Source organism: Oryx dammah, unplaced genomic scaffold, assembly GCF_014754425.2.
Source record: "Oryx dammah isolate SB20612 unplaced genomic scaffold, SCBI_Odam_1.1 HiC_scaffold_29, whole genome shotgun sequence".
In the NCBI taxonomy this organism is placed as follows: Eukaryota; Metazoa; Chordata; class Mammalia; order Artiodactyla; family Bovidae; genus Oryx; species Oryx dammah.
Window position 1 is genome coordinate 12,064,815 of NW_024070213.1, and position 27,506 is coordinate 12,092,320.

General features: G+C 40.6%; 1 protein-coding gene across 4 annotated transcripts in view; it reads right to left on the minus strand.

Annotated features, from left to right (window-relative positions):
* ERC1 (ELKS/RAB6-interacting/CAST family member 1) overlaps positions 1 to 27,506 on the minus strand; it is a 273,734-nt gene that overhangs the window by 174,105 nt on the left and 72,123 nt on the right. For 3 of the 4 annotated variants that reach the window (XR_005719752.1, XR_005719751.1, XM_040233666.1), the window contains exons 5-8: positions 24,837 to 24,992; positions 23,540 to 23,623; positions 19,770 to 19,937; positions 11,585 to 11,752 (exon numbers count right to left, since the gene is read on the minus strand). Coding sequence is in view for 1 of the 4 variants with exons in the window: in XM_040233666.1 (XP_040089600.1) it covers positions 11,585 to 11,752; positions 19,770 to 19,937; positions 23,540 to 23,623; positions 24,837 to 24,992 (576 nt within the window). In the remaining 3 variants the exon portion in view is untranslated. The remainder of the gene's footprint in view (positions 1 to 11,584; positions 11,753 to 19,769; positions 19,938 to 23,539; positions 23,624 to 24,836; positions 24,993 to 27,506) is intronic. The other variant, XR_005719753.1, reaches the window with a different exon arrangement.

The window sequence follows — 27,506 nt, forward strand, 5'->3', positions numbered from 1 at the left end:
GCTGTCTAAACAGATTGTTGAGTTGGAGGGAAGGAAAAGGATGGCTATTCTTGGACTCCTGTTTACTTCTAAAGAGCAGAAATAAACATTCCATAGTGAGAGGAACTGACAAAATGAAAAAAGGGCAGTGGTCACTAAAACTGCCTTCTTTTGGGCAAGGAAGACTTGAAACAGACTTGAAATAGATGCAGATATGTGCAAACTAGCTGCATAGGCATTAAACAAACTCCCTCCTGTGCGGGAGGAGAGTGTATACAAAACATTTTTAGTTATCCAGCATCGGGATGGACAATAGTTAATCCTAAGAACTCCCCTTATATATCCTCGCTTTGTTTGTTGTTGTTTAGTTGCTAAGTCCTGTCTGACTCTTTGTGACCCCATGGATTGTAGCCTGCCAGGCTCCTCAGTCCAGGGCGGGGGGATCTCTGTAGGCAAGAATACTGGAGTGGGTAGCCATGCCCTTCTTTGGGGGATCTTCTCAACCTAGGGATCGAACCCAGGTCTCAAGCACTGCAGGCAGATTCTTTACTGTCTTAGCACCAGGGAAGCTGTGGACCTGATGATTAATGGAGAGGTCCAATTAGGTAACACAAAAGGCTAATATCATAGGAAAGAACTAACAATGAAGAATTCAAGAAGGAAATATTTTTAAAGTAATTATTTAGAGAAAAAAGACATTTTCCTTAAAATGATCCCTCTAATTAGAGTATATCCCTGGTAACTGGGCTGGAAAGAAAAGAGAAATAATATAACTATTACACTACATAGAGCCTTTCTTTTCCTTATACAATTTTTATTTTACAAAGAGAGAAGAAAATTGATGGAGGAAGAAGACGACTAATGTGGAATGCAGGCCGCACACAAATCCATCGATCTGCACGGCAGCTCCATATTGGCACAGATTTCTTAACATCTTTTGTTTTGGTTTTTATCAGCATTTCCAGTTGTCAGAAACTATCATGTTTCAACATGGGTGATTTATTCCTACTCAAGTGGAACTGATTACTCTGCCAGGCCCTAATCACTGAGCAAAGGTAGAGGAGACTTTCTATAGGTTGTAGTACTAAGGACAAGAAATCCCCCAATACTTCTCGCAGCCACCTACCTACTCTGAGCATCATTTGAAACTTTTCAATGATGCCTCCACACTTATTGTAAGCAGTCATCAGTGTCGAATTTATTGTGTGAAGTAGGTTCAGGAATCTTAGGCTCTTCCTTTCTTTTTGGAATCATGTATCTACTTGGTGCTTTTCTCAGACATTAATTACCAGCATATCCTGCGTGTATTCTAATTATCCTTCTCTACCTGTATTTACTAGGTTTCCGTGGTAGCTCAGCGGTAAAGAATCCCCCTGCCAGTGCAGGAGATGCAGTTTCAATCCCTGGGTTGGGAAGAGCCCTTGCGGTAGGAAATGGTTAACCTACTCCAATATTCCTGCCTGGAGAATTCCATGGACAGAGGAGCCTGGTGGGCTACAGTGCATGGAGTTGCAAAGAGTCAGACACAACTGAGCAAGTGAACACAGGAACACAGGAACCCTTGTATCCCAACTAGTTTGTTTCACAAACTCTGGGTGTTTTGAAGCAGGAGTTCAATGGTGACCTTAAGGTATGTCTCACATTCCAGTCCACACAAATGAGCCATGGGTATTTTTACATGAGGAGCACCAACTGCTTTCATGAGATTGTCGAAAGAGTAGAAGAAAGTTAAAAGTCATTAATCGGTGGCATTCTATTCAAATACCCACAACACTGTCTACAATGAATAGTCACTTAGAACTGCCTGCTTAGCTGCTGTGTCAGAGTCTGGTCTGGCTGGGATGCTGGGAGGATAGAACGACAGGAATAGCAGGTCCTCACTATAAGCAACCAAAACCCAAGAACCTCATCAAATGTAGTGAATTTTCCTTGGTCAACTTGAATGATTTTTCTAAGCTGAAAAACCCCTGTAGGAAAAGAAAAAGTGTTAGGAGATAAAAGGAAGGAGGTCCAGCAATCACAGGAAGATGAAACAGATAAAGAATAAAATACATGTCTGATGCTAGAAGCTATTTTCTGGTGAGGGTATACATCGGTGTGGCAGAGAGAAGGAAGGGTACAGAAAGTGACTTCGTCAAAATCTGATTTCATGTTAACCTCTTCAGGCGGGTAATTATTTCAGCTTCTCAACTAGAGTTGACAGGCACCTAGGCATCTATCCAAATAGGGATTCCCACAGGTGAGAAGTCAATGCAAGTTAATTCATGTCAAATGAGAAGCAGTTTTAAGCAGAATATTAACTGTGCTTTGAAACTTTGATCAAGCGGTTTTTTTTTTTTCCAAATCCTTTATCCTTTCCAGATACCCATCTATGTCTTTATACACTAGTTCCTCCTACAAGGTCTCCTGAGAGACTACCAAGAATAACCTTTGTCCTGAAAGGGACCTGACCCTTTCATATTGACTTGTTAATTACCATTTTTCAAGTTTAAAATGTGTATTCAGTTAAAACAGAATTCAGGACACTCCAAACTAGAGCTTCCAAGAATCTGAGGATATTAACATGGCACACGATCAACCGAAAATGGACACATTCCATAAATCCTCAAATTATTTACTAAGCTGCTCAAAAGTCCAAAGAAATGATGTTTTAATAAGGGTCAAAATTACTTCTATGTTGTACAAAGCATTAAAGCATAAGCCTTTGAATGGTTCTTATTTACTTATGCCTTAGCCATCAAAAATACAGAATTTATCCAAAGGCCACATTCTCTCAGGTCCACCCTTAGTGCCTCCACGATAATATTGGTACAACAGGGCTCCACATTTCCCCAGGTGAAAAATACAAAGCTCTTTAAAAGCATATCCACTCTTATCCCAGGAATGCAAGACTGACTCAACATACAAAAATCAATCAACAGAACAGTCAGACATGACTGAGCACACACACAGATGATGCTGACAAAAACGAAGTTAAATCAGACTTTGCAAGTTCAACCATCTACCCTCCTTAAAGGTCTACTTGAAAAGGTGGGGGGGGGGGGAAGTTACGTAAGCAAAGTAAATCCACATGGAGCACACATCCCAGAAGAAATACCACCGTCAAACAGACTTCATTGACTATGTATTGTTTTTTCAATAAAATACTGCAAGAATTTAGCTATATATTTTTTCCACTGAGAAAAAATTTTTAATTTTTTATAAAAATAAGTAAAAGAAAGAAAAGGGGAAATCCTAATGCCTAAGTATATTAAGCTTTCAACTTAAATGCAATTAGGGCCTGACCTTGTCTTCTTCTAACTTAGCTAATAGCTTGTGACTTTAAAACAATATTTAGAAAACACTGCAAGTAAATCTTATAAAAAATCATTCTTGCTGTTTAGTCACTGAGTCGTGTCCGACTCTTTTGTGACCCCATCGACTGTAGCCCCTGCAAGCTCCTGTGTCCATGAAATTTCCCAGGCAAGAATACTGGAGTGGGCTGCCATTTCCTTCTCCAGGGGATCTTTCCAACCCAGGGATCGAACCCACATCTCCTGCATTGGCAGGTGGATTCTTCACCACTGAGCACCAGGGAAGCTCTTGTTAAAGACAAGGCAGCACAATTTTTAACATATTAATTTTCCCAGAATAAATTAGTAAATGTTGTTTTCAATGATAAAACATGTCTTTTCATTTTATGATATGGAAAAACTGAAGAAACTAACATAGTCTTAAAAACTCCACAGAAAACAAAGTATATAAAGAACCGGTTCTTCCTGACTTCCTACCGAAAACAAAGTTAACAGGAGACTTAAAGAACCAATCTAGAACCAAGAAAGGGGAAACCGTCTAATTCTATGCATCAGTAGCTTTCCGCTACTGTTAGATCTGAACTCTAAATACTGAAACTTAGGACACTGGAGATGCAGGCCAGGCAAAAGAAACAGACGTTACAGAGCAGAGACAGGAGAGATGATAACACCTGCGTCAGCAAATTAAACTCCAAGCTCCATTACCATTTATAATCCATCAAGCAAGGGGCGGTACAATTTTAACACACATTCTGAATGCAGCTCAGATTCAAATGCTCAGTTACATTTTCCAGGTCAGTGGTTTATTATAAAAATAAGAGATCTACTGTAACACAAAACTACTTTAAACCATTGGGGAGAGCCCTGCAAAGGAGGGGCTGAGGCTAATCCTGTTGTACAGCACGCCTGGCCATCTGCTATTGTCTCATTTCATTCTTGGAGCACAAGGCTATCACCATGCATATAAATACGTTCATTGCCTAGAAAGCAAGAGATGGTGGGTGGGTAGGGATGGCCCAATTTAGTTCAGTCACTCAGTCGTGTCCGACTCTTTGTGACCCCATGGACTGCAGCACGCCAGGCTTCCCTGTCCATCACCAACTCCTGGAGCTTGCTCAAACTCATGTCCATTGAGTCAATGATGCCATCCAACCATCTAATCCTCTGTTGTCCCCTTCTCCTCTTGACTTCAATCTTTCCCAGCATCAGGGTCTTTTCAAATGAGTCAGTTCTTTGCATCAGGTGGTCAAAGTATTGGAGTTTCAGCTTCAGCATCAGTCCTTACAATGAATATTCAGGACTGATTTCCTTTAGGATGGACTGGTTGGATCTCCTTGCAGTCCAAAGGACTCTCAAGAGTCTTCTCCAACACCACAGTTCAAAAGCATCAATTCTTTGGCACTCAGCTTTCTTTATAGTCCAACTCTCACATCCATACATGACTACTGGAAAAACCACAGCTTTGACTAGATGGACCTTTGTTGGCAAAGTAATGTCTCTGCTTTTTAATATGCTTTCTAGGTTGGTCACAGCTATTCTTCCAAGGAGCAAGCATCTTTTAATTTCATGGCTGCAGTCACCACCATCTGCAGTGATTCATTCTGGAACCCAAGAATTTAAAGTCTCTCACTGTTTCCATTGTTTCCCCATCTACTATTTGCCATGAAGTGATGGGATCAGATGCCATGATCTTAGTTTTCTGAATGCTGAGTTTTAAGCCAACTTTTTCACTCTCTTCTTTCACTTTCATTAAGAGGCTCTTTAGTTCTTTGCTTTCTGCCATAAGGGTGGTGTCATCTGCCTATCTGATGTTATTGATATTTCTCTCAGCAATCTTGATTCCATCTTGTGCTTCATCCAGCCTGGCATTTCACATGATGTACTCTACATGTAAGTTAAATAAGCAGGGTGACAATATGCAGCCTTGACATTTTCCTTTCCCAATTTGGAACCAGTCAGTTGTTCCACGGCCAATTCTAACTGTTGCTTCCTGACCTGCATACAGATTTCTCGGAGGTAAGGTGGTCTGGTATTCCCATCGCTTAGAGAATTTTCCACAGTTTGTTGTGATCCACACAGTCAAAGGCTTTGGCATAGTCAATAAAGAAGATGCTTTTTATCGAACTCTCTTGCTTTTTCAATGATCCAGCGGATATTGGCAATTTGATATTTGGTTCCTCAGCCTTCTCTTAACCCAGCTTGAACATCTGGAAGTTCTTGGTTAACGTACTGTTGAAGCCTGGCTTGGAGAATTTTGAGCATTACTTTGCTAGTGTGTGAGATGAGTGCAATTGTGTGGTAGTTTGAACATTCTTTGGCATTGCCTTTCTTTGGGATTGGAATAAAAACTGACCTTTTCCAGTCCTGCGGCCACTGCTGAGTTTTCCAAATTTGCTGGCATATTGAGTGCAGTGCTTAACAGCATCATCTTTTAGTATCTGAAATAGTTCAACTGGAATTCCATCACCTCCACTAGCTTTGTTCGTAGTGATGTTTCCTAAGGCCCACTTGACTTCGAATTCCAGGATGTCTGGCTTTAGGTGATCATACCGTTGTGAATATCTGGTTCATGAAGATCATTTTTTGTATAGTTCTTCTGTGTATTCCTGGAGAATATACTGGAGAAGGGAACGGCAAACCACTTCAGTATTCCTGCCTTGAGAACCCAATGAACAAGGATGGTCCAGATGAGCCCAAACCGGTCTAGAGTATCAGACAATCCAGCCATTACCACAGCTGCTACTATTCTCAAAAAACAAAGTTTAATGCATATTTAATAGGCCAAAGTAATACATTATTTCCTGGTATTCTCCTTAAATATTAAAATAGCTAAAATATTACTTAAATAAATGGTTATAAGTAATATTTGTGAAAAGATGATCAGAGAATGCAGATGCCAAGAACAAAAAGATGAAAGTAGAGTTACCACCTCCCTCTTCCTTATAGAATAAGTGTCTAAATCAAGAAGCCAAGCAGGTTAAGTATTGTGTAGAATTAAGACATGTCTTCAGGATTATCTCAAGTTCCATGGGTTGGCTTAAAAGCTCAATTTGCTTTTTCCTTAAGATGCTATGGAAAAATGAAAATAAACTTTTTGGCCAACCCAATACCTAAAAGGTTTTGCTTAATATCCCACTGCAGATCAATTTCTAAAGTTTCTAATGGAAAATCTTCAGGGCCAGGGGAAAATCTTTAGGGCTTCCCTGGTGGCTCAGAGGGTAAAGCGTCTGCCTCCAATGCAGGAGACCCGGGTTTGCCCTGGGTTGGGAAGATGGCCCGGAGAAGGAAATGGCAACCCCCTCCAGTATTCTTGCCTGGAGAACCCCATGGACTGAGGAGCCTGGTGGGCTGCAGGCCACGGGGTCACAAAGAGTCGGATACAACTGAGTGACTTTACTTACTTACTTAGGGGAAAGAAAAGTTGAATTTTACTTACTAGTTTCCTAAATAAAGTAACAGGATAACAAAGATGAATGCATTCACTGAAAAGCTTCTCATGATGTAAGAAGTGGGAATAACTTTCCCAGAGATTCTTAACAGAGTTCATAAGGTGGGGTGGGGGGGTTGGGGGGGTGGGGGGTGGGGGGTGGGAGTGGGGAAGCATTCAGAGCTAGAGATCTGCCAGGAATTTTTAAGAATCCGTATTACAAATGTATGAAGAATGGAGGTGCCATTCTGGGACATGACCCTCTTGGCAAGGACACGACCCGCCTTTTTCACTCACAGCGCTCCCTCAGCCTGGGACATCTCACCCCTTCCCCATCTGCCGAGTAAACTTCATGCATCTTCAAGACTGTGCCGCTGTGACTTTTCTCAGACTCCTCTCACGCAAGATCGAATCTGAAATGCTCTGCTTTGTGCCCACGTATGCCATTTGTGTAGTAGCCTCTAGCTCTGAGAGTCTGAGAGCAGGAGTCTGTGTGCTCATTAGCACAGCACCAGGCGCACAGCAGAAGGTGCTACGTTGTCAGCATGAGTGAAGACGGCAGAGGATGCCCGGGATGACCAGAAGCCCAACAGAACGCAGTGACTGTGCGACTACAGATGTCCTCAGGAAGGAGAGGAGCCAAGGAGACTCCCATGTCCACAAATACTCCCTGCCCTAAAACGAATGGTACTATCCCACCGTGTGGCTACACCACAACTCACTCACTACGCTCTGTCAGTGAATATCTGCACAGTGTTTCCTCAGTTTACATTTTATCTCAAGCCAAACAAGGTTACTACTTGGAGTTCATCTAAAGTATATGTACATGGCAGGGTACCTTTACATTTAATAAGTGCTCTTCAAAATAGCTGTATCTAATTTAAAAGCCCAACAGCACTGCATGACAAAGAAATCCAGTTGCCATATTTACCTATACCTGACACTGTCAGACTTCTTAATTTTTGCCAATATAGCTTAAAATGATAAGTATAAAATGATTTCTTAATCTTTTACTTTACATTCCCCTGATGACAGTGTGGGTAAATGGGTAACTAACTGTTCATATTTATCTGCCATGTGTATTTCCTCTTACATCTATTTTCTTAATACATACGTAAGTTGCACAAAAACACATTATCCTGGCCTAAGGTATGGGTGCATGCATAAACACCAAAGGAAGTATTTATTTCTGGGAGATAACAGAGGGGAATACTATCAAGAAAAGGTATGCCAAAGAACTTGGACTGTATTTGAAATTTTACTTCCCAAGTCGAATAACTACAATTACTTATTATGTTATTCTCTATGTTTTTTGTATCTCTCAAATAACTAAATTATGAAATATAAAAAGATAATATAAACGCATGGTCAACAGCATGCACTTATGACCACTCTGGGAAAGGCGTTCAAAGGATTTCTTGGGGAACCAAGAATTAAATGAAATGTAAACGCTGGAAGTGAAAGAGGAGAGTGAAAAAGTTGGCTTAAAGCTCAACATTCAGAAAACGAAGATCATGGCATCTGGTCCCATCACTTCATGGGAAATAGATGGGGAAACAGTGGAAACAGTGTCAGACTTTATTTTGGGGGGCTCGAAAATCACTGCAGATGGTGACTGCAGCCATGAAATTAAAAGACGCTTACTCCTTGGAAGAAAAGTTATGACCAACCTAGATAGCATATTGAAAAGCAGAGACATTACTTTGCCAACAAAGGTCCATCTAGTCAAGGCTATGGTTTTTCTTGTGGTCATGTATGGATGTGAGAGTTGGACTGTGAAGAAGGCTGAGTGCTGAAGAATTGATGCTTTTGAACTGTGGTGTTGGAGAAGACCCTTGAGAGTCCCATGGACTGCAAGGAGATCCAACCAGTCCATTCTGAAGGAGATCAGCCCTGGGATTTCTTTGGAAGGAATGATGCTAAAGCTGAAACTCCAATACTTTGGCCACCTCATGGGAAGAGTTGACTCACTGGAAAAGACTCTGATGCTGGGAGGGATTGGGGGCAGGAGGAGAAGGGGACGACAGAGGATGAAATGGCTGGATGGCATCACCAACTTGATGGACATGAGTTTGAGTAAACTCCGGGAGTTGGTGATGGACAGGGAAGCCTGGCGTGCTGCAATTCATGGGGTGGCAAAGAGTCGGACACGACTGAGCGACTGAACTGACTGAACTGAAACCTTGGAAACAAGGCAGGCTATCGTGCAACAACTAGAGGTAAACATTACATTCACTGAAACAGAAATGAAGGCTACACAGTGTGAATTACCATGAGAGAAAAGACAGTTCTTTCCCCTCAACAAGAAACACAACGTAAATATGAAAAGTACTGTAGACACAGTGAAAGACAACACAGTCTACCAGCAAAAATCAGGAAGGGTGATTATAAACACACTGAGTATTTTTCATAGAAAGTAGTCAATAGACATTGCTTCACTTTTAAAATGTGTTAAATTCAGACATAAAAATTAAATACATTGCTAAAAGTAATACAGAGATTAGGAAAACTAGACACAAATTATACTTTCTCTACTCCATGAAACTGCTGTAATCAAGGTTACAATGGACCTTTGCAGTATTAAACCCAATGGCAAATTCTCAGTTTTCATCTTATTTAACTCATCAGCAGTATTTGACAAGGCTAATAATCACCCCCTTGAAACTTCCTTAACTTGACTTCTAAGACATCACATTCCAGTGAAAAGTCATAAACCTATTCTTTGAAGAGAGGGATTTGACAAAATGATTCTCAAGTTCATGTGGAGAAAAAAACAAGTGAGAAAAGTCAGAAATTGCTACAAAAAAAGGAAAAGAATAAAGTAGAACAACCTTACTGAACACTAAATGCATGATGAAAGTGCAATAATTAATAAAACTTGCTACTGGGACAGATAGAGAGGCAGATACATGGAACAGGCCAGAAATAGGCCCAGATTTACAGGACAATTTATTTGTGGCATCTCATGTCAGAAGAAAAAAGGTAGATTATTTAATAAACATTATAATGACAGCTGTCTGGCCACACATAAGAACAAAAAGCTGAATCATTACAGCCAATACATTAATTTTATAAAATAATTTTTAGATGTAAAGAAAAAAGAGACTTTAAACAAACCAGAAGAAAGCGTGTGTGAGTTACTTAATAACCTTGGTGGACATAAGGGCTTTTTGAGCACGCCCCAAAATTCAGAGGACACAGAGGAAAGGACTACTAAGTCTGTGTAAATTCTAAGACAAACACCACGAAGGAAAGAAAGAAGAAAAAGACAAAACATATTTTGGAAAGCAAGAGGAAAGAGGCCAGTTCAACATGGGAAAAAATTAATCCATGATAGAAAATGTAAAAATGACAGGAACATGTAGGTTCCCAAAGAAAACTGTGAAATGCACTCAGATTTAAACAAATATTAAGCAGGAAGGTAGACATTTTTAATTATCTACAAGGTCAATGGAAATTTTTAGAAGTTTGGCAACAATCATCTGATGAAGCTGTGAAGAAAGTCATCTGAATAAAAAAAAGCCACAGGCTTTGCAAAAACTGGGCATCCTTTTTTTTTTTTGGATTCACACAGTATCATTCTTGAATGAGGTGTATTTATGTCGCTATCTGTTATGGTGTCATGACAAATATGTAAATAAGGGGGAAAAACCCCTATAAATATCTACTGACACAGCTATAGGACATCAGTTAATTATGGTGTAAGACACTGAAGGCCATACAGACATTAAAAACAATGAGATAAAGCTACATATAAAAAGACACAAACATGTTTACTTTTAAATGAATAAAAAAGTATGATCCCAGTTGTCTTTTTTAAAAAAGGTGTGTGACACAAACAGGCCCATATATATAACCAGATATTTAACAAAAGAGTATACAGTAATTAACAGCAAGTTACATCTAAGGAGCTGCACTGACAGGGCCAAAGAATGAGAAAAAATAATTTCATTTCTGATGTTTTTGTACTTCTTGAATTTTTTTTACCTTGAACATATATTACTTTCATAATTTAAAACTAGCAAAAACGTACAACAAATTAGCATCCACTAACAACGTATCATAGGCAACTATTTAGAGTGATCTAACTTTTACATTTACTCGAAAGCAGATGAAAACCAAACTCATGTAACAGAGGACAAATACTAAACACAGTCCTCTGTACACAAAGGAAAAGCTGAATTTGAGGTTTAATAAGGTGAATTATCTTCCCTGGCTACAGTTAGAGGTTAAAAATGAACTGCTGCTGCTGCTGCTACCGGGACAACATCAAATACTTCTCACCCATCCCCTCAATGGAGAGGAACAATAAACAGCAGTGCATACTCTGTCACCTCAAAGGCAGCCTTAATGAAGCTAAATGTGGGAGGGACAGATGATCAATAGTACTTTCCTGATTGATTATAGGGTGTTAACCTCTTCCCAGTAGTGATTAAGGTAAAAAAGAAAAGAAAGTCTTCTTTCCCTTGAGATATGCACATTACATGTCAGTACAGTATCACGTGTCTCTATTCAAAACCGTGGTCCTCTTAACCCCGAGGATGGAACAGCAAGCACCCGGCCCATGACTACACTGACATGTCACCAAAGTTGCCGTATGAGACAGAAGACCGGGAGAGGCAGAGGGACGCCAGTACAAATGCTCAGGCAATTCGCAAGGCCCTGTGCACAAACAGTAACATGGAGAATACGCCTGAAGATACCAGACAGTGTTTACTTGGAAATTTTAAGAACCGAATCTGCAGAGCAGTTTTAACAACCTACCTCCTTCAACAACAGTTTTCAATTCCTACCTGCAAAAGTATCAACAGAGGAATGAGAGACAGACTTTGACAGCATGTGGGTACAAGGTAGAGGGCCCTGGTTCAGAACACCTGCACCTCACCTTCTTCTGAAGAACATTGACCTTCCGCTCCTTCACGTCCAGCATGTCCTTGAGGTCGTGGATCTCCCCGGCCTGCGTCCCCTTCTCTTCAGCCATGTCCTGGATTTGCTTTGTCTTCTTATTCAGCATGGTTTCCTTCTCTTCCAAACGCAACCGCAGAGCGTCCACCTACGAGTGTTGAGATTTTTACAAGTGATTAACTGAAAAGGAGGACTTCCCAGGTGGCTCAGCAGTGAAGAACCCACCTGCCAATGCAGGAGACTCCAACTTGATCCCTGGGCTGGGAAGATCCCTCAGAAGGGTATGGCAAGCCACCTCAGTATTCCTGCCTGGAGAATCCCCATGGACAGTGGACCCTGGCTACAGTCCGTGGGGGTTGCAAAGAGTTGGACATGACTTAATGACTAAACAATAACAACTGAAAAGAACAGAATGTAATTCCTTCCCAATAGATGTGTGCTGTTGCCCAAGTGATATTTTTATAGCAAGCTTACATTAGAATCAAATAACGGGGCTTCCCTGATAGGTCAGTTGGTAAAGATCTGCCTGCAATGCAGGAGACCCCGGTTCAATTCCTGGGTTGAGAAGATCCGCTGGAGAAGGGAAAAAGCTACCCACTCCAGTATTCTGGCCTGGAGAACCAATCCATGGGGGTCACAAAGAGCCGGACAGGACTGAGCAACTTTCACTTTCTGGAGAAGGGAAAGGCTACATACCACTCTGAATGTAATCATGACTACTTAGAAATTAAACTCTAAAATTTTGTGAGTTCTTTCATAATGAAATAAAAATTTTACATCAGTTAAATTATGATGGTATCAAGATAAATAAATCTGAATAAACGGGACAAGATAGAGAACTGTTATAAACAGGCCGAGCCTTGCTACTTCTATAAAAGCAGGTATGATCCATTATGTTTTGCAAATTTTATGTGCATTAGAATCCTTCAGAAGATCTGAATAGAATGCCAGGATAAGCCATCAGAGTTTCTAATCCAGCAAGGTTGGGGCTCAAGAATCAATATTTCTAACAAGTTCCCAAGTGATGTCACACTACTTTAGAGAATTTAAAACTAGAAAGAAAACTGTAACTTCCACCAAACATGACACTTGCTGAATCGGATACTATAACCCACCTGCAGCTGACAATGTCATCACACACTCAGAGATCGGTGAGGCCAAGCAAGTCTACCACCAGCCCCTCAGACTATACAGCTGAAGTTTGCTGTCCAAGTACCAACACATCCGGAAATAATAGCATTATAACCATAGTATCAATAATATATCAAAACTATACCATATCAAAACACTAAGGAGGGAGGGTCAAGACAGAGGGGACATATGTTAACCTATGGCTGATTCTTGTTGATGTATGGCAGAAACCAACACCACACTGTAAAGCAACTATCCTCCAATTAAAAATAAATTAAATAAATAACTAGTATTAGTAAAAAAAAAAAAAAAAAAAAAAGACCATAGGCTGAACATCCAAGAATTGATGTTTTCCAACTGTGGTGCTACAGAAGACTCTCGAGAGTCCCTTGGACAGCAAAGAGATCAAACCAGTCAATCCTATGGGAAATCAACCCTGAATACTCATTGGAAGGACTGATGCTGAAGCTGAAGCTCCAATACTTTGGCCACCTGATGTGAAGAGCCAACTCAATGGCAAAGATTCTGATGCTGGAAAAGACCCTGGGCAAGACTGAAGGCAAAAGGAGAAGAGGGTGGCAGAGGATGAGATGGTTGGATGACACCACCGATTCAATGGACATGAACTTGGGTGAACTCCGGGAGATAGTGAGGGACAGGGAGGCCTGGTGTGCTGCAGTTCATGGGGTCACTAAGAGTCAGACATGGTTTAGCAACTGAACAACAAAGCAAAAAAAACCCCCCAAAAACTAACATTATATAAAAATGATATGGTATCTGAGTATCAATACTGTGTGTGTGTAGTAGCATTTACTGCTCAATAGATATTGAGGAAAATTTCCTAGGAAACTAGTCTCATTTGAAACTGCTATAGATAAGCCATCATGTATTTATGAATTATCTTAAACTATGCTAGAGAGGAAAAGCATATAAACGAAAAGATTTCACTCTGCTAATCTCTATTTCAACCACTTCAATGCCACTAGGGTTGCCAAGCCAGGTATTGGGGAGCCATCTTTTCAGGTCTCATTTATAATTCTTCACCACAAGTTCCACTGTCCCCTCAATAAACACTCCCTCATCTGTAACTTTCCTCTGGTTGAATAAATGATACACGGCAAGCTTTCTTATATTCTGCCAAGATTCACCTAAGAACTTTCAAACTCTGAAAATCTTATTTCTGAAACTCAGCTCTTTCTTCTATGCCTATTTTCTGCTAAGCCTATTCTTTGTTCATAGCATAACCTCTGACCCATCACCCTTTTTGTTATCCACCTCCATTGTGGTTTTATTTCTCTCCCAGCCTGAGCAATCATTTCAAATACAGCCTGACATCATTTTGTTTTGTTTTTTTGCAGTCATGTTTATTGCACAAACCTTTACTTCTAAATTAACCAGTTTTCTTCATTCTACCCTCACAGTTCTGAACCTTCTTGCATGTGGTCATGTATGCGCTTGCCAACCACACAAGAGTATTATCGAAAACCCTCAGAATTCTGAGGACAGTAACTGTGAGACCTCAGAGTGCTGCTGCTTTGAGAAAAGCACCTAGATGCCCTGCTGCGTTTTTGCATCAGATCCCTGACTCTGCTAAGTGACCTGGAGGTGGGCCTGTGCTAACCACTCACTAAACCCTGCGTGCTGTTCTGAGGGAAGGTCAGGTATGAGACCCACAGGAACTGGTGACTGAAAAAGGTAATGAGTGAAAACTCTTGTTATAAACACACAAACTTTTGGTGTTACTGCAGTGGGAAATGCCAGCTTTGATATTCAAAATATTTTATATCCCAAAGATTAGGCACAAACTACCCGCGCCCACATACACCCTAATCACTAAATGATCTTTTCAAGTCAAGTCACCTGTGTACACTTTATCTTGGTCTGCTTTTTCATGCAACACAGAATTTAAATGTGCTGGTCTGGAGATCTAAGATAAAAAATACCACAAAAACCACTTTGCTACTACTAGATTAATCGCTCTGAATTCTATACTGATCTTTTGGTTTGAACTAAATTCATAGTGTAATTTTGCGTGAGGTCCATATTTCACAAACCACACACACAAAAAAAGCATATTCAGGGAAACCCCTCAGAGATTAGCAGGATACACAGTCATCACCCTAACACCATTCTTGGCAGGGGGAATAATGCCTTGTTTATTCATGTCCTCTGGGCTGGAGGAACAGCATCTATCCAGCTTGCCAAGCATCAAGGTCTGTGGCAAGCAGGTTATGCCAACTTCAACAAAAGTAGGAGGCTTTTCCTCTGCAGGGCTTTCTCTACCAATGGATGTGAACAGAAAAATGGCTACCCTGCTGTTCTGGTCTTTTACTTCTGATCACAAAACTATTAACAATCTCAACTCCCTTCCCACCAAAAAAATAATAATAATCATCTCAACCCAGCTTAGCCTTCTTCTGTTTTATATCAATAAATAGATTTACCTAAGAGCACAGTAGTATTTGCATGGAAACAATGGTGTATTTCCTATAATTCCTCTCTTGGAGTTACAGGACTCATTCTGCTTCCAACTCTCTGACCACACCTTTTTAATGTTCTTCACTGGTGCGTGATAAGTCACTTCAGTAGTGTCTGACTCTTTGCAACCCCATGGACTGTAGTCCATCAGGCTCCTCTGCCCATGGGATTCTCTAGGCAAGAGTACTGAAGTGGGTTGCCATGCCCTTCTCCAGGGGATCTTCCCAACCCAGGGATGGAACCCAGGTCTCTTACGTTAACCCAGGTCCTACATTAACAGGTGAGTTCTTTACCACTAGCGCCACCTGGGGAGCCTGTTCTTCACTGGACCCTCTGTCATTTCCCTCTATGTCTCACTCCCTTCAGCTTCCTCTGGAGAAACCACTTCATTCCTAAGGCTTTAGCCACCACCCCCCAACAACAGCGCCCACGTATTTATTCCTGGTCCCAACCAGTTTTAAAAACCTGAAATTCTAAGAAACGTTTCTGCTTAAATCAGATACTCCACTGAATATTCTGTTTAGAATGAGTTTTTTTTTTTTTTAAGAATCTTTGTTTTTAAAGGACCTTTAAAAATTGTCAAACATTAATGCAGATTAAATCCGAGTGATGTCTATTATGTTATTTTCTGCATTTTTCCTGTATTTGACAGTATTTTGTAAGGTTTTCAAAAATTAAATTAACTACTCCTAATTTTAAGACTGCAAAAAAAGCAAAGCCCACACTAAGTGACCTGCCCAAGATCATAGCATAACCTCCCGTCACCACTTCTCCCACTGTCTCCACCTAGAAAGAAGGATGAACGAAGGGCACTAGGCCAGGAGACCAACACCACACACAAGCAGACCTTTTAAAAAGGCTATTTCAACAAACTCAGTGAGTTTGTTTGACACCCCATCCCAATGAAAAGCTGAAGAGCTCAGAGAAACTTCAAGAAGACCACAGGCAGAGATGTGTCATTCCAGTTTATTTGTACAAGGGTAGGAGGGGGTTGCAAATGTATAGTCTAAAAAAAACCAACAGCAATACTTTAACCCAGTGATATTTAATATTAACCTCCAAATTCAGATGAGTGCATCATAATTAAAAAACTATTCTAGCCACATTAAACATCTATTTCAACCTTAAGAAATTGGCGTTATTATTAATTTCATGGACCTATGAAAAAATGGAAGAGGAAAGAGGTAAAATAACTCATCCAAGGCCACATAACTAATAAATGCAGGACGCTGTGTTTCAAACCAAGGTTTGACTTCAAAGCCCAGGCTTTTGACCACAATGTTACTAAATCCAGACCAGCTCTGTGGAGGTTAACAGATCAACAGAGGTGTTCACAAAACAGGAACAATTCCATGGGTGTTATTAATACACACTGCCCCCAAAGACCTCAATCCCTGGCTTAATTTAGTGATTTGAGAGCCAGATGAAAGTCGAGAATAGCTTCAGAGAGGAAAACAAGACCAAATAAGAGCAAAAGAAATATTAGTAATTACAGAAAGAGATAAGAACTTTTCAACAGTTGATTCAAACTGACTTTTTGGGGATCCAATAGGAGAAACCTGCTTTGGAAAAAGTGTCAAGTGTCATCAGAGTAATTTACGAAAAAAAGTAAATCCTAATAAACAGGCACATAACACTCATAAAATAACCCCAATTCAAAAGGAAGCTAGCTTTCCTACTGTTATTGTTCAGAATGAGACACTTATATTTGAGCAGTTGTCCTGATAACTTGTGGGGTAAACTGCTAAAACTCAGTTACTCCCACAATGGCTAAAAGCAAATATAAAAACCATCCAAGAATGACCACAAACACAGTCTTTGTTCTCTACGGTACAAGAAGCCAATCACAAGCCCATCTGTGTGAGACCCAATTAATGAGAACATTATTTGAGAGGGGTACAAAGAGAAGGATGAATTGCCAAGGGGAAGAAGTCATCTATTAGACTGTGACAAGCTTTTAAGTGTTTGCATCATCACTAACCAACTGCCTGGGACTCTGGTTTGCACACCTGCCACCTCCATCCCAAGCTATCACAGCAGCAAGCCTGGAAGCAGGCTCACTTCTAAAGCGAGGGTGCCCTCTTCTGACTCTTTCATAGTACTGCATGCAACCAGGTACTGACGTGAAAAACTCTTTAATAAAGCTCCTCTCCAACTGAATTGGCAACCCACTCCAGTACTCTTGCCTGGAAAATCCCATGGGCGGAGGAGCCTGATAGGCTGCAGTCCATGGGGTCGAGAAGAGTTGGACACGACTGAGAGACTTCACTTTCACTTTTCATTTGCACGCACTGGAGAAGGAAATGGCAACCCACTCCAGTGTTCTTGCCTGGAGAATCCCAGGGACGGGGGAGCCTGGTGGGCTGCCATCTATGGGGTCGCACAGAGTCGGACACGACTGAAGTGACTTAGCAGCAGCAGCCAACTGATCTGATTAAAGGAATTTGGAGAAGGAAATGGCAACCCATTCCAATATTCTTGCCTAGAGAATCCCGTGGACAGAGGAGGCTGGAGGGTTGCTGTCCATAGGATTGCACAGTTGGACACGACTGAAGCGACTTAGCATGCATGCAAGTTAATAAATTTGCAGGTTACATTTTCCAGGTAATTCTGCATCTGCAGTTCCGTGAGTAAACCTTAATTTTGCTTGATAAAATAGTAAACAGCAGAACTTCCACATAAAATTTATGCCAATGAAAAGTGGCCACGTTCTCTCACTGTTTTAGCAGTTTACATACATTAGCTGACAGTATTATAAGAACTATGATGATGCCGATAGCTGGACGTACGAAGACTTTACTATGTGACAGGCACCAGACGTGAATAAACTGGCTTAATGTTAACAACCTAATGAGGCCAGCACTCCTCTTTACCTTACAGATGTGAAACGAGGCACAAAGAACTTAAGCAACAGGTCAGAATCTGCACCTGCTGCCAGTGGTCAAACTTGGAAACACTGATGCCAGAGCTGGATTCATACCCAAAACATGCTTCTGAGGTAGGAAGCTGATGCCATGATTAAACGAAACATGATCAAAATAGAAAAGGCCTAAGTAAGCTGTAAGGAAAATTATAAACACACCATCTAAATTGCTCATTTTCAACAAAATCACACAGTATAAAAATAATGTATTATGTGAAATATTTGGGTCATTTTTCTCTTCCTCCTCACTTGAAGATACTGAATTTCTGAGTCTGTGATATTTTTCTGCATTCTTTTTACTACCCATTCCTTTTTCTCATTAAACTATACCTTTGTTGATTACCCAGTTCTTTAAAACAAAACCTTAATCCATATTACATGCCTTTTCTTCTGTTAAGCAGAACTGTAAGGAGATCAAACCAGTCCATCCTAAAGGAAATCAGTCCTGAATATTCCTTGGAAAGACCGATGCTGAAGCTGAAACTCCAATACTTTGGGCCACCTGATGCGAAGAACTGACTCATTGGGAAAAACTCTGATGCTGGGAAAGATTGATGGCAGCAGGAGAAGGGGGCATCAGAGGATAAGATGGTTGGATGGCATCACCGACTCAATGGGCATGAGTTTGAGCGAGCTCCAGGAGTTGGTGATGGACAGGGAAGCCTGGAGTGCTACAGTCCACGGGGTGGCAAAGAGTTGGACATGACTGAGTGACTGAACTGAACTGAAAGCAGAACTGCTTACCTACTCTTACCTAAATTCTCTACGTCATTGAGCTCTTTAGAAAATATCTTCCTTTAGACGGTAAATCCAAACAGCATCATCACTGCAAATATGACAGGTTCTCATCTGTATGAAATTATTCAGTATGTTCTTACCTAAATCTAGGCTGACAGCCTAGGTCATCTTCTAAGATTTCTAAAAATGATAACCCTATTTTCAAAAAGGATGACACATATCAAACAATCTGCAGTTCAAAATGACATGAATCTTGAACATTTTTGTATTCCACAGTTTGTGTACTTAAAGCTATTCATAGTACCAAAAATTATGGACACTTAATAACCCAACACAGGCCGCCCAAGCTCATGGTCATTCATGACTGCAAGATTTACCATGGGTGAGAACAAACACTTTCACAACTATCTTTTCATTTCTTAACGTGTTTAAAGTATACTTGCATGTGTGCATACTCAGTCAGGTCTGATTCTTTCTGACCCCATGGACTATAGCCTGCCAGGCTCCTCTCTGTCCTTGGAATTCTCCAGGCAAGAATATTAGAGTGTGTTGCCATTCCCTTATCCAGGGAAGTTTCCCAACTCAAGGATCAAACCTGCGTCTGTTTCCAGCATTGGCAAGCAGGTTCTTTACCAGAGAGTCACCTGGGAAGTCTGAAAGTATACTTAGAAATATCAAAAATATATGTAAACTGCACTGGTTTTTAATTTGTTAGATCCAAGAATGACAGAAACAAGATGATTATAGTTTAGTACAATAACTGATCACTGTGCTTACAGAATCCTCGTAACAGTATCCACGGCTCCCATATCTCAACACAACAAAAAGTGAAGAAGTAACACAAGTGCCAAGGTACCCAGGAATGGTGTTCCTGCAGATCCTAGCACGCGTTTACCTCAGTCTGCAGGATGGCAGCCCTCTGCTCCTTAGCTGTCAAGGACTCCTTCAGTACTTCGATGTGCTGTTTGCTGTCTGAGAACTGGTTGGTGAGGGTTTCCAGCTTTGTCTGCAGGGCTAGTAGTTCCGTGTCCTTTCTGGACAGCTCCTGCTTCACCTGACCAATCTAGAGAAGAAAAATAAAACAGTGTAAGGAAAAAAATAAAATCAAGAACTTCTAATCTGGATCTTGGACAGATCCAGGTTGAGATATGCAGCATTAATTTTAGGACAGGGGACAATTCATCTTTTTGCATCATCTAATCTTAGATGACCACCCCCCACCAAAATCAAAGCTTATTCAACTAATAGGAAAATTCCCAGTTTTCATTTATTGTCTCCTAAACTTTTGAAATCCTTTAGAAAAGGAATGGATGACGAAAAATCCCAATTCATTTAGATGATGATGAGATAACAGTAAGCATCTGATCATGACTAAAACAGTTTTCTTTTTAAGTCATAATAAACTTCAAATCATAAATAAAGCAGGATTAGTGTAGATGTAATACAGAGAGAAAAAAGAAACTTCCTAGCACTGCTATTTAAACTCAAAAGCTGCTATTGCAGTTCTTTTTTCGTTCTGAAATGAAAGTTTACATGAAGTCTCTGTCTCAAAAAGCCACTTATAGTGGTATAAGGCATTATAAACGTGCTTTAAAAAAAAAAAAATCGTATCACTTTGAGGAGTTAGGGATACTGACCTAAAAAAAAGACTCCACCTACAAAGTTGTATCACCTACAACATGTCATATCAACTAAATGGATAAAAGTATATAACCTAAATAAAAAATGCATAAAATCTCATTCTGTAAGAGTCTGTATGTGTAATTTGAAGTTGAATTACTCTGACTGAGCAATCCATAAATCAACAGGTGCCACCCACCCCCTCCCACAGATTTTTCTCATCTTGACACGTCTGTTGCTTAGTTGCTAAGTTCTGTCCAACTCCTTGCGACCCCATGGACTGTATGCAGCCTGCCAGGCTCCTCTGTCCATGAGGTTCTCCAAGCAAGAACACTGGAGTGTGGATTGCCACTTCTTCCTCCAGGTGATCTTCCTGACCAAACTTGTGCCTACAGCACTGGCAGGCAGCTTCTTTAATACCAAGCCACCAGGAAAGCCCGAAGATTTGGTTAACTGACAGAACAGTGAACAATTTTGCTTTTTTTTTTTTTGCTGTGCTGTATGGCACGTGGGATCTCAACTCCCTGACCAGAAATTGAACTAACTTGTGCTCTGTCCACTGGAAGTCAGAGTCTAACCACTGAACCACCAGAGAAGTCCCACCTTGACTTAGAAAACATTTCAATTCAACATCTCCTTTACATTCTACTGTGTTTCTAAGAATTTTCAGTCTTTTATTCTAAATGTAACCCAACTTAACAGTAATGACATCTGCTTTTACATTATGTCTACTGCCTGGGGCAAGGCATTCATGCACTAAAATACAGACTAATTATTGGAAGTATAAACTTGGTAAGAAGTCAGTAATCACAGTATCACTGAGGAAACAAAAAATATTTTTTTTGAAGTCGAATGTATCTAAACTATTTTGGCTGCAATAATCTTAGGCACTAGGGCCAAAGCGTTTGAGAACAATTTCCCATGAGAAAGTATGAAATAAATTTTACTGTAATTAAAATTAGACTTTTTTAAGGGGCACTAAAAATAAATTTCTAATCTACTCTTCTGTTTCAGCAAGAAGTCAAGCATTTTTTTCATATTCATGAAATCTCTATTTATAAATCTAATTATTCATTCATTCAACATGTATTCCTGTGAGCTCACTGAATGCAAAGTACTGGCTGATACTACTGACATCAGAGGAAGCTAACTGCCAACAGCAGCTGTCTCCACCCTGAAATACAGAAAGATGCCCAGGAGTCACCACGTACTGGTGGTGTAGCATCTCTCACAACATCCCTTTACCGACAAAAAACACACACTGTGTTATCCCATCCCTAACAAACAGAAGGCATGAAAAACGCACTGGTTGTATGAATGAATATAAAGGAGGAATGTTCCCACTTCATCAGCTAAAGAACCTATGGCTTAATCCCAATACAAAAAAAAAAAAAAAATTGGATAACAACAAGAACCCATGGCTTATAGATTACTCAAATTTCCAGCTACCTCTGACCATGTGATCAAAAATAAATATAAAATTTCAGTTTCCTCCTCATCTGTATTATTAAATAATCCTCAAATAATGCTATACTGACCATGAAGACTGAGAAAGAGAAGAAAATATTCTAAACAGAAGAGTTTGGAAGCACAAAACTTCCCTAGAAGTTAAGAGCATACAACGTTATGTGGCAGCCTGGATGGGAGGAGGATCTGGGGGAGAATGGATAATGTATACACCTATGACTGAGTCCCTTGCTGTTCACCTGAAACTACCGCAACAGTATTCAACGGCTATACATCAATATAAAATAAGTTAAAAAAGAGAAAAGTTAGGAGTACAAGGCTTTGCAGTCAATCCCAAGTAAGGATAAATGCGTCCTCTAGAATAATTTCCTCTCTAAGCGTTGGTTTCCTAATCAGTAAGATGGGGAGAAAGCAAACCTGTGCCACTATATTGTGTACAGATTAAACAAACAAGAAAAAAATGTATGGAATGTTCAGCCTCTTGTTTGACACAAAAAGATATTAATAATAGCTGAGGGAAAAAAGTTATAGATCAACTTTTCCTCTGGACAATTCATGGTTACCACAAACCAAACTGGACCCTTTTAGACAAAATATCTCACTTTTCTATCTACACTATAAAGGGGTTAATAAATAAATACCGAACACACCAAATGAGCACAAGTGTTTTGTTTTTATTTTTTAAAATGCTGCATTCCAGTCTTATCCCACCATTATTTTCAAATGCATTTTTTCACTTGACACTTGTGAGACAAATGTGTGCCTGACTAGCTCAGGGCAGTGGTGTGCAGGCCCTACTGGCACAGGTCCTGGCACCAGAGGGCTTATGTAAAAATCAAACTGCCTTTTACTAGCTGAGTATCCTGAGCACCCCTATGTGTCCTCAGTTTCTTCACCTATAATTGGGGTTGATGATATATCTACCTATATCTAACTTAGTAGGTTACAAAATGCTTATAATAAGTACTCAAGTGTTAGCTATTTTTTAAATAATCATTTTGTCACAGTTTGAAGTGGAATTCCAACTTCTCTGGACAGGAGATGGAACTAGATTTGGAGACTAATTTACTAGATAATTATAAATTAAGCTAACCACTTCCTAGACATCTGTTCCACAGAAAAGTAAAATGTGTTGCAAAAATCACCTATCGGGGACTTAAGAGGTGATGTCTACCTAGCAGGGTAAAGCACGTCACTCAAGAAGTGAGATTCAAACAAACCCTGGGTTGTGGGCCTAGAACATCTGTACATTCTTTGTACCTAAGAAGAGAAAGAGACCGTCCACATACATCAAGTGTCTGGTGACAGGAAAGGAGCCGAGGGTAAAAAAAACAAGCTTTGAAGCGCCATCCACGCAGTGACAGAGCAACGATGGAGAACCAAGGACAGGCCCTCCGGAGAGCGCAGGGCTCACGGCACACAGAGGGGGAAGAGGAGTCGGTTAAAGAGCAGCGCGGGCTGGTTAGTGCAGCGCCGGGCAGAAATGCCGACCACAGAGGGAGAGGGGAGCACCCAGAGCCAGCCGCAGGTCCCGCCGCAGGACCACGGCACGCAAAGGGTAGATCTTACGGCAAAGACCTCAGCCTGCAGACCAGCCGCTCTCTTTTTCAGCTCCTCCCCTTGGGCCTCTTTGGAACTTAGCTCCTCCTTCAGTTGCTCTACCTGTCACGACATTGTTATTCCTTTTCACTCCGGTGTCAACTTGGGTCATCTTCTTACCTGCTTTTGAGCCAGAGCAGGAACTGGAAACAACAATAACTCATAGAACACAATCAGATTGGTTCCACTAATTCCCACTTCAAAGGACCCCTGGATGGGTTTGCTCTTTTCACAGGACATTTTTCAGGGACTGGATGTGCTAACCGGCAAATGGGAAGCAGAGACGGTATTTTACTTTGTTCTCAAGAAAGAGGGACAAATCAAGCTAACAGAACGTTGGATGTATGGATTTTTCAGTTCTGGAAGTTACATGAAACTTGGCTGTGGTCACACATAACAGATTCTTAGGATAACAGAGGAATATTCTACTGACTTATATGCAGGTATGGGGATCACGGCGAGAAGCCAGAAACTGTACCAGAGAGGAACAGTTTCCACTTCTGAGAAACTGGGGAACTGACACAACGGGCATATGGGGGGGTGTTGAGGGGATACTTATATTCTAGCTAATATTTCATAACTGAAATTATGATCTTTAATTAAAACACCACAAACCTGATAAACTGATAATGGTAATACACTAAATCCTTCAACTTGCCTAAAATAGTTGAGAAAATCAAACTAAGTGCCTTTGGACCTAAGGAAGGATACTGTGACGGAGGTGATGATGCAGACTGACCTGTCTCAGCCTTCCTTGCTGTACATACAGCCAGGTGCATGTGGGGAACAATACACGGCCCTTCCCCAAGAGGGAGCACAAAGGACTTTCCTCTAAGGAACTGTGTTTGAAGGGAAGATGCAGTTTTATTTAAGCCATTTCTGGGGGGGGGGGAAGAGGGATGGGTTCAGCCTTTTAGTGTTCTGACTTTTAAACCGTTTCACAAGAGAATGTGACGTTTCATACAGGGAGAAAAACTCATCTGGATGTAATTCTGCTTGCCTCAGAAGCACGGACAGACACGAAGCGCTAAACCGTGCTAATACACACCTAGCCTCACACAAGTAATTTTAAGTGGAATTTGAAATATCCATACAACATCAGCAAATCTGACATTAATACTGGGAAAGTTTTATCTGAAGGAATTCTGTTTCAAGTATTCTTCCTTGAAGCCTGATAAAGGAGTGTGAGGTCCATCATCATCACTAAAGAGGCAGGAATACATGTCAGGTTTTCAACCCCCTCCCCCTTTAAAAATCAGGTATCTCGCACCATTACCTTGTTCTTCATAAATTTAGAATGGCTCCGGTACACCTCCATTTGCTTCATCTCCTCCTCTCGCTCTTCAGTACTCAAAGCCCCGTTGGATTTCAGCATCTGGATCTCCTCTTCCAAGTCTCGGAGCCCACGCTCCATAGAGGAGATTTTTGAATCCTGAGGGCAACGCAAGATTGAAACATTAACGTCTTCGCAAAAAATCAGCGAGGCTGAACAAGGCGGTCTTTACAATGTGAATTTTAATCAAGATCAACACATACGTAGAAAAGCTACAAGAGGTGCCCTGCTTCTGAAATATATCCTTCCTGGACATAGTATGTTTTTTCTCAAATTCCTTCCTCTGTGCCCTTCTGATTAAAGCTAACAGTATTAATGAAAGAGGCAGAAGCAATGGACAACTAGTTGAAGTTTCTGAGCACTTTATGGTCAACAAACTTCTAGTGAAAACATCTGTGATATTAACAGGAAAACCTTTCCAGGTTGTAACACTTTATCATTTTACTTGGCAACCTGAAAAGGTTTATCTCTGCCCCCAATGGAGTAGGGAGAAGAGTAAGAAGGTTTTGAAGACTTACAGTAATGTGTCCAACTATCTACAATCACAAACATCTGATAACCTCCCAATGTGGAAAAGCAAAGGGATGAATTGTTAACTACATCAACAGTTGCAGTTTACCCTACAGTGGTCCTGTCTTATCCACAATTTTACTTTCTGTGGTTTGGCTTTCCATGGTTTCAGTTACCCGAGATCAACTGTGGTCTGAAAATATCAAATGGAAAATTCCAGAAAGAAATGATTCATTCATTTTAAACTGCATACTGCTGTTCTGATCCACATGATGAAGTCTCACACCTCTGTCACCCCAGGACATGAGTCATCTCTTCGTCCACTGTATCCCTGCCCATTGGTCACCGAGTGGGAGTCTTGGTCATCAGACGGACTGTCCTGGCATCGCACTGCTTGTGTTCAAGTGACCCACAGCACAAGCGCAGTGATCCTGGCAGCTCAGACTAGCCAAAGAGAAGCCATAAGATGCTTCTTTTAACTGGAAAAATGGAAGTTCTCACTAAGGAAAAAAATTCATATGCTAAGGTTGCTAAGATCTACAGTACAAATGAATCTTCCATCAGTGAAACTGTGATGAAGGAAAAAGAAATTCGTGCTGGTTTTGCTGTTGTACTTCAAACTGCAAAGTTACGGCTGCCATGCATGGTAAGCACTTAGTTTAGATGGAGACAGCATCAGAGTTGTACAGCAAGATACCAGGAGAGGATGAGACCACTCACCTTTTCATAAAGTATACTATTATAACCGTTCCATTTTATTAGTATTGTTAATCCCATAACTGTGCCTAGTTTATAAAGTGTATCCAAGGAATGTACAGGGAAAAACACAGAATATACAAGGTATGGTATTATACTATCTGTGGCTTCAGAGATGCACTGAGGGTCTTGGATCATACCCCCCATAGACACGGGGAAGTGCTACTGTGTTAGTAATCTTACTTATTCTCTAAACTTCACCATGAGTTTGAAATATTTCATAGTCATTTTTAAAAAGAAATATCACTGTCCTTGTAAATCAGCCTCACCACAAATATCCACCTCCCAGTACAATACCTTCTATACCATTTTCTTGGTTTGTCTGTCACAGTACCTAGCTTATTCCCAAATTACTTTAGATATCATAAGTTACAGAAAAACTACAACAAAGAACAGATATTTTTACACTGATAGTTGCATATGCTTATTCACCTATGAAATAAAGACCTTAAAGAGCATAAATTAAGTAGAGCTTTATTTTAAATTATCTGGAAATTCTGAGAAACCATTCCTTTAGGAAGAAATTTTGAGACTGACTTGTTTTTTCACTTTACCTCCAGGCTGTCGTGACTGACTTTCCTTGCTATCTGAAAGCACGCAGATAAGAGTTAAAAGACTTATCATTAGACAGTTATAACTAGCTATTTTTAGGTTCAGGGGAGAGGTAAGGGCTGAATTCCTCTGATCTGCACTGAATTACCTTTAAAAATAATACAACAAACATTTTCTTTTACAAAACTATTCAAATGAAACTCACATTTGGTTCAAAATTAAACGTATTGTATTAATACAATCAAAGACATTCTAAACCCTAACTGGGATTTTTTAAAATATTTGACTGACATAGGTAACACTGCCATTACTTCTTAGTACTCTATGTATTTTCGGCTGTGCTGGGTCTCACCGCTGCTCGGGCTTCTCTAGCTGTGGCCAGCAGGGGCTCTTCTCTAGTTACAACGTGCGGGCTTCTCACCGCAGTGGCTTCCGTTGCAGAGCATGGGCTCCAGGCACAAAGGCCTCAGGAGCTGTGGCACAGGGCTTAGTTTCTCCATGGCACGTGGGATCTTCCCGGACCAGGGACTGCACCCCTGCCTCCTGCATTGGCAGGCAGATTCTTTACCACTGAGCCACCAGGGAAGCCTCATTGAACTAGGATTTTGATTTACTTGTTTAAAATTATCCCAGCTCACAGAGAATAAATAAATGACTTCAAATGCACTATCTGAAAATTAAGGTGACTATACATCTTCCTGGGCAGATCAAGATGTTGTCCCTCAAGAATAACTACAGTAATAGAAAAAGGCATGTAATTAACCTGCCAATGAAGAAAGGGATACATGGCTCTCC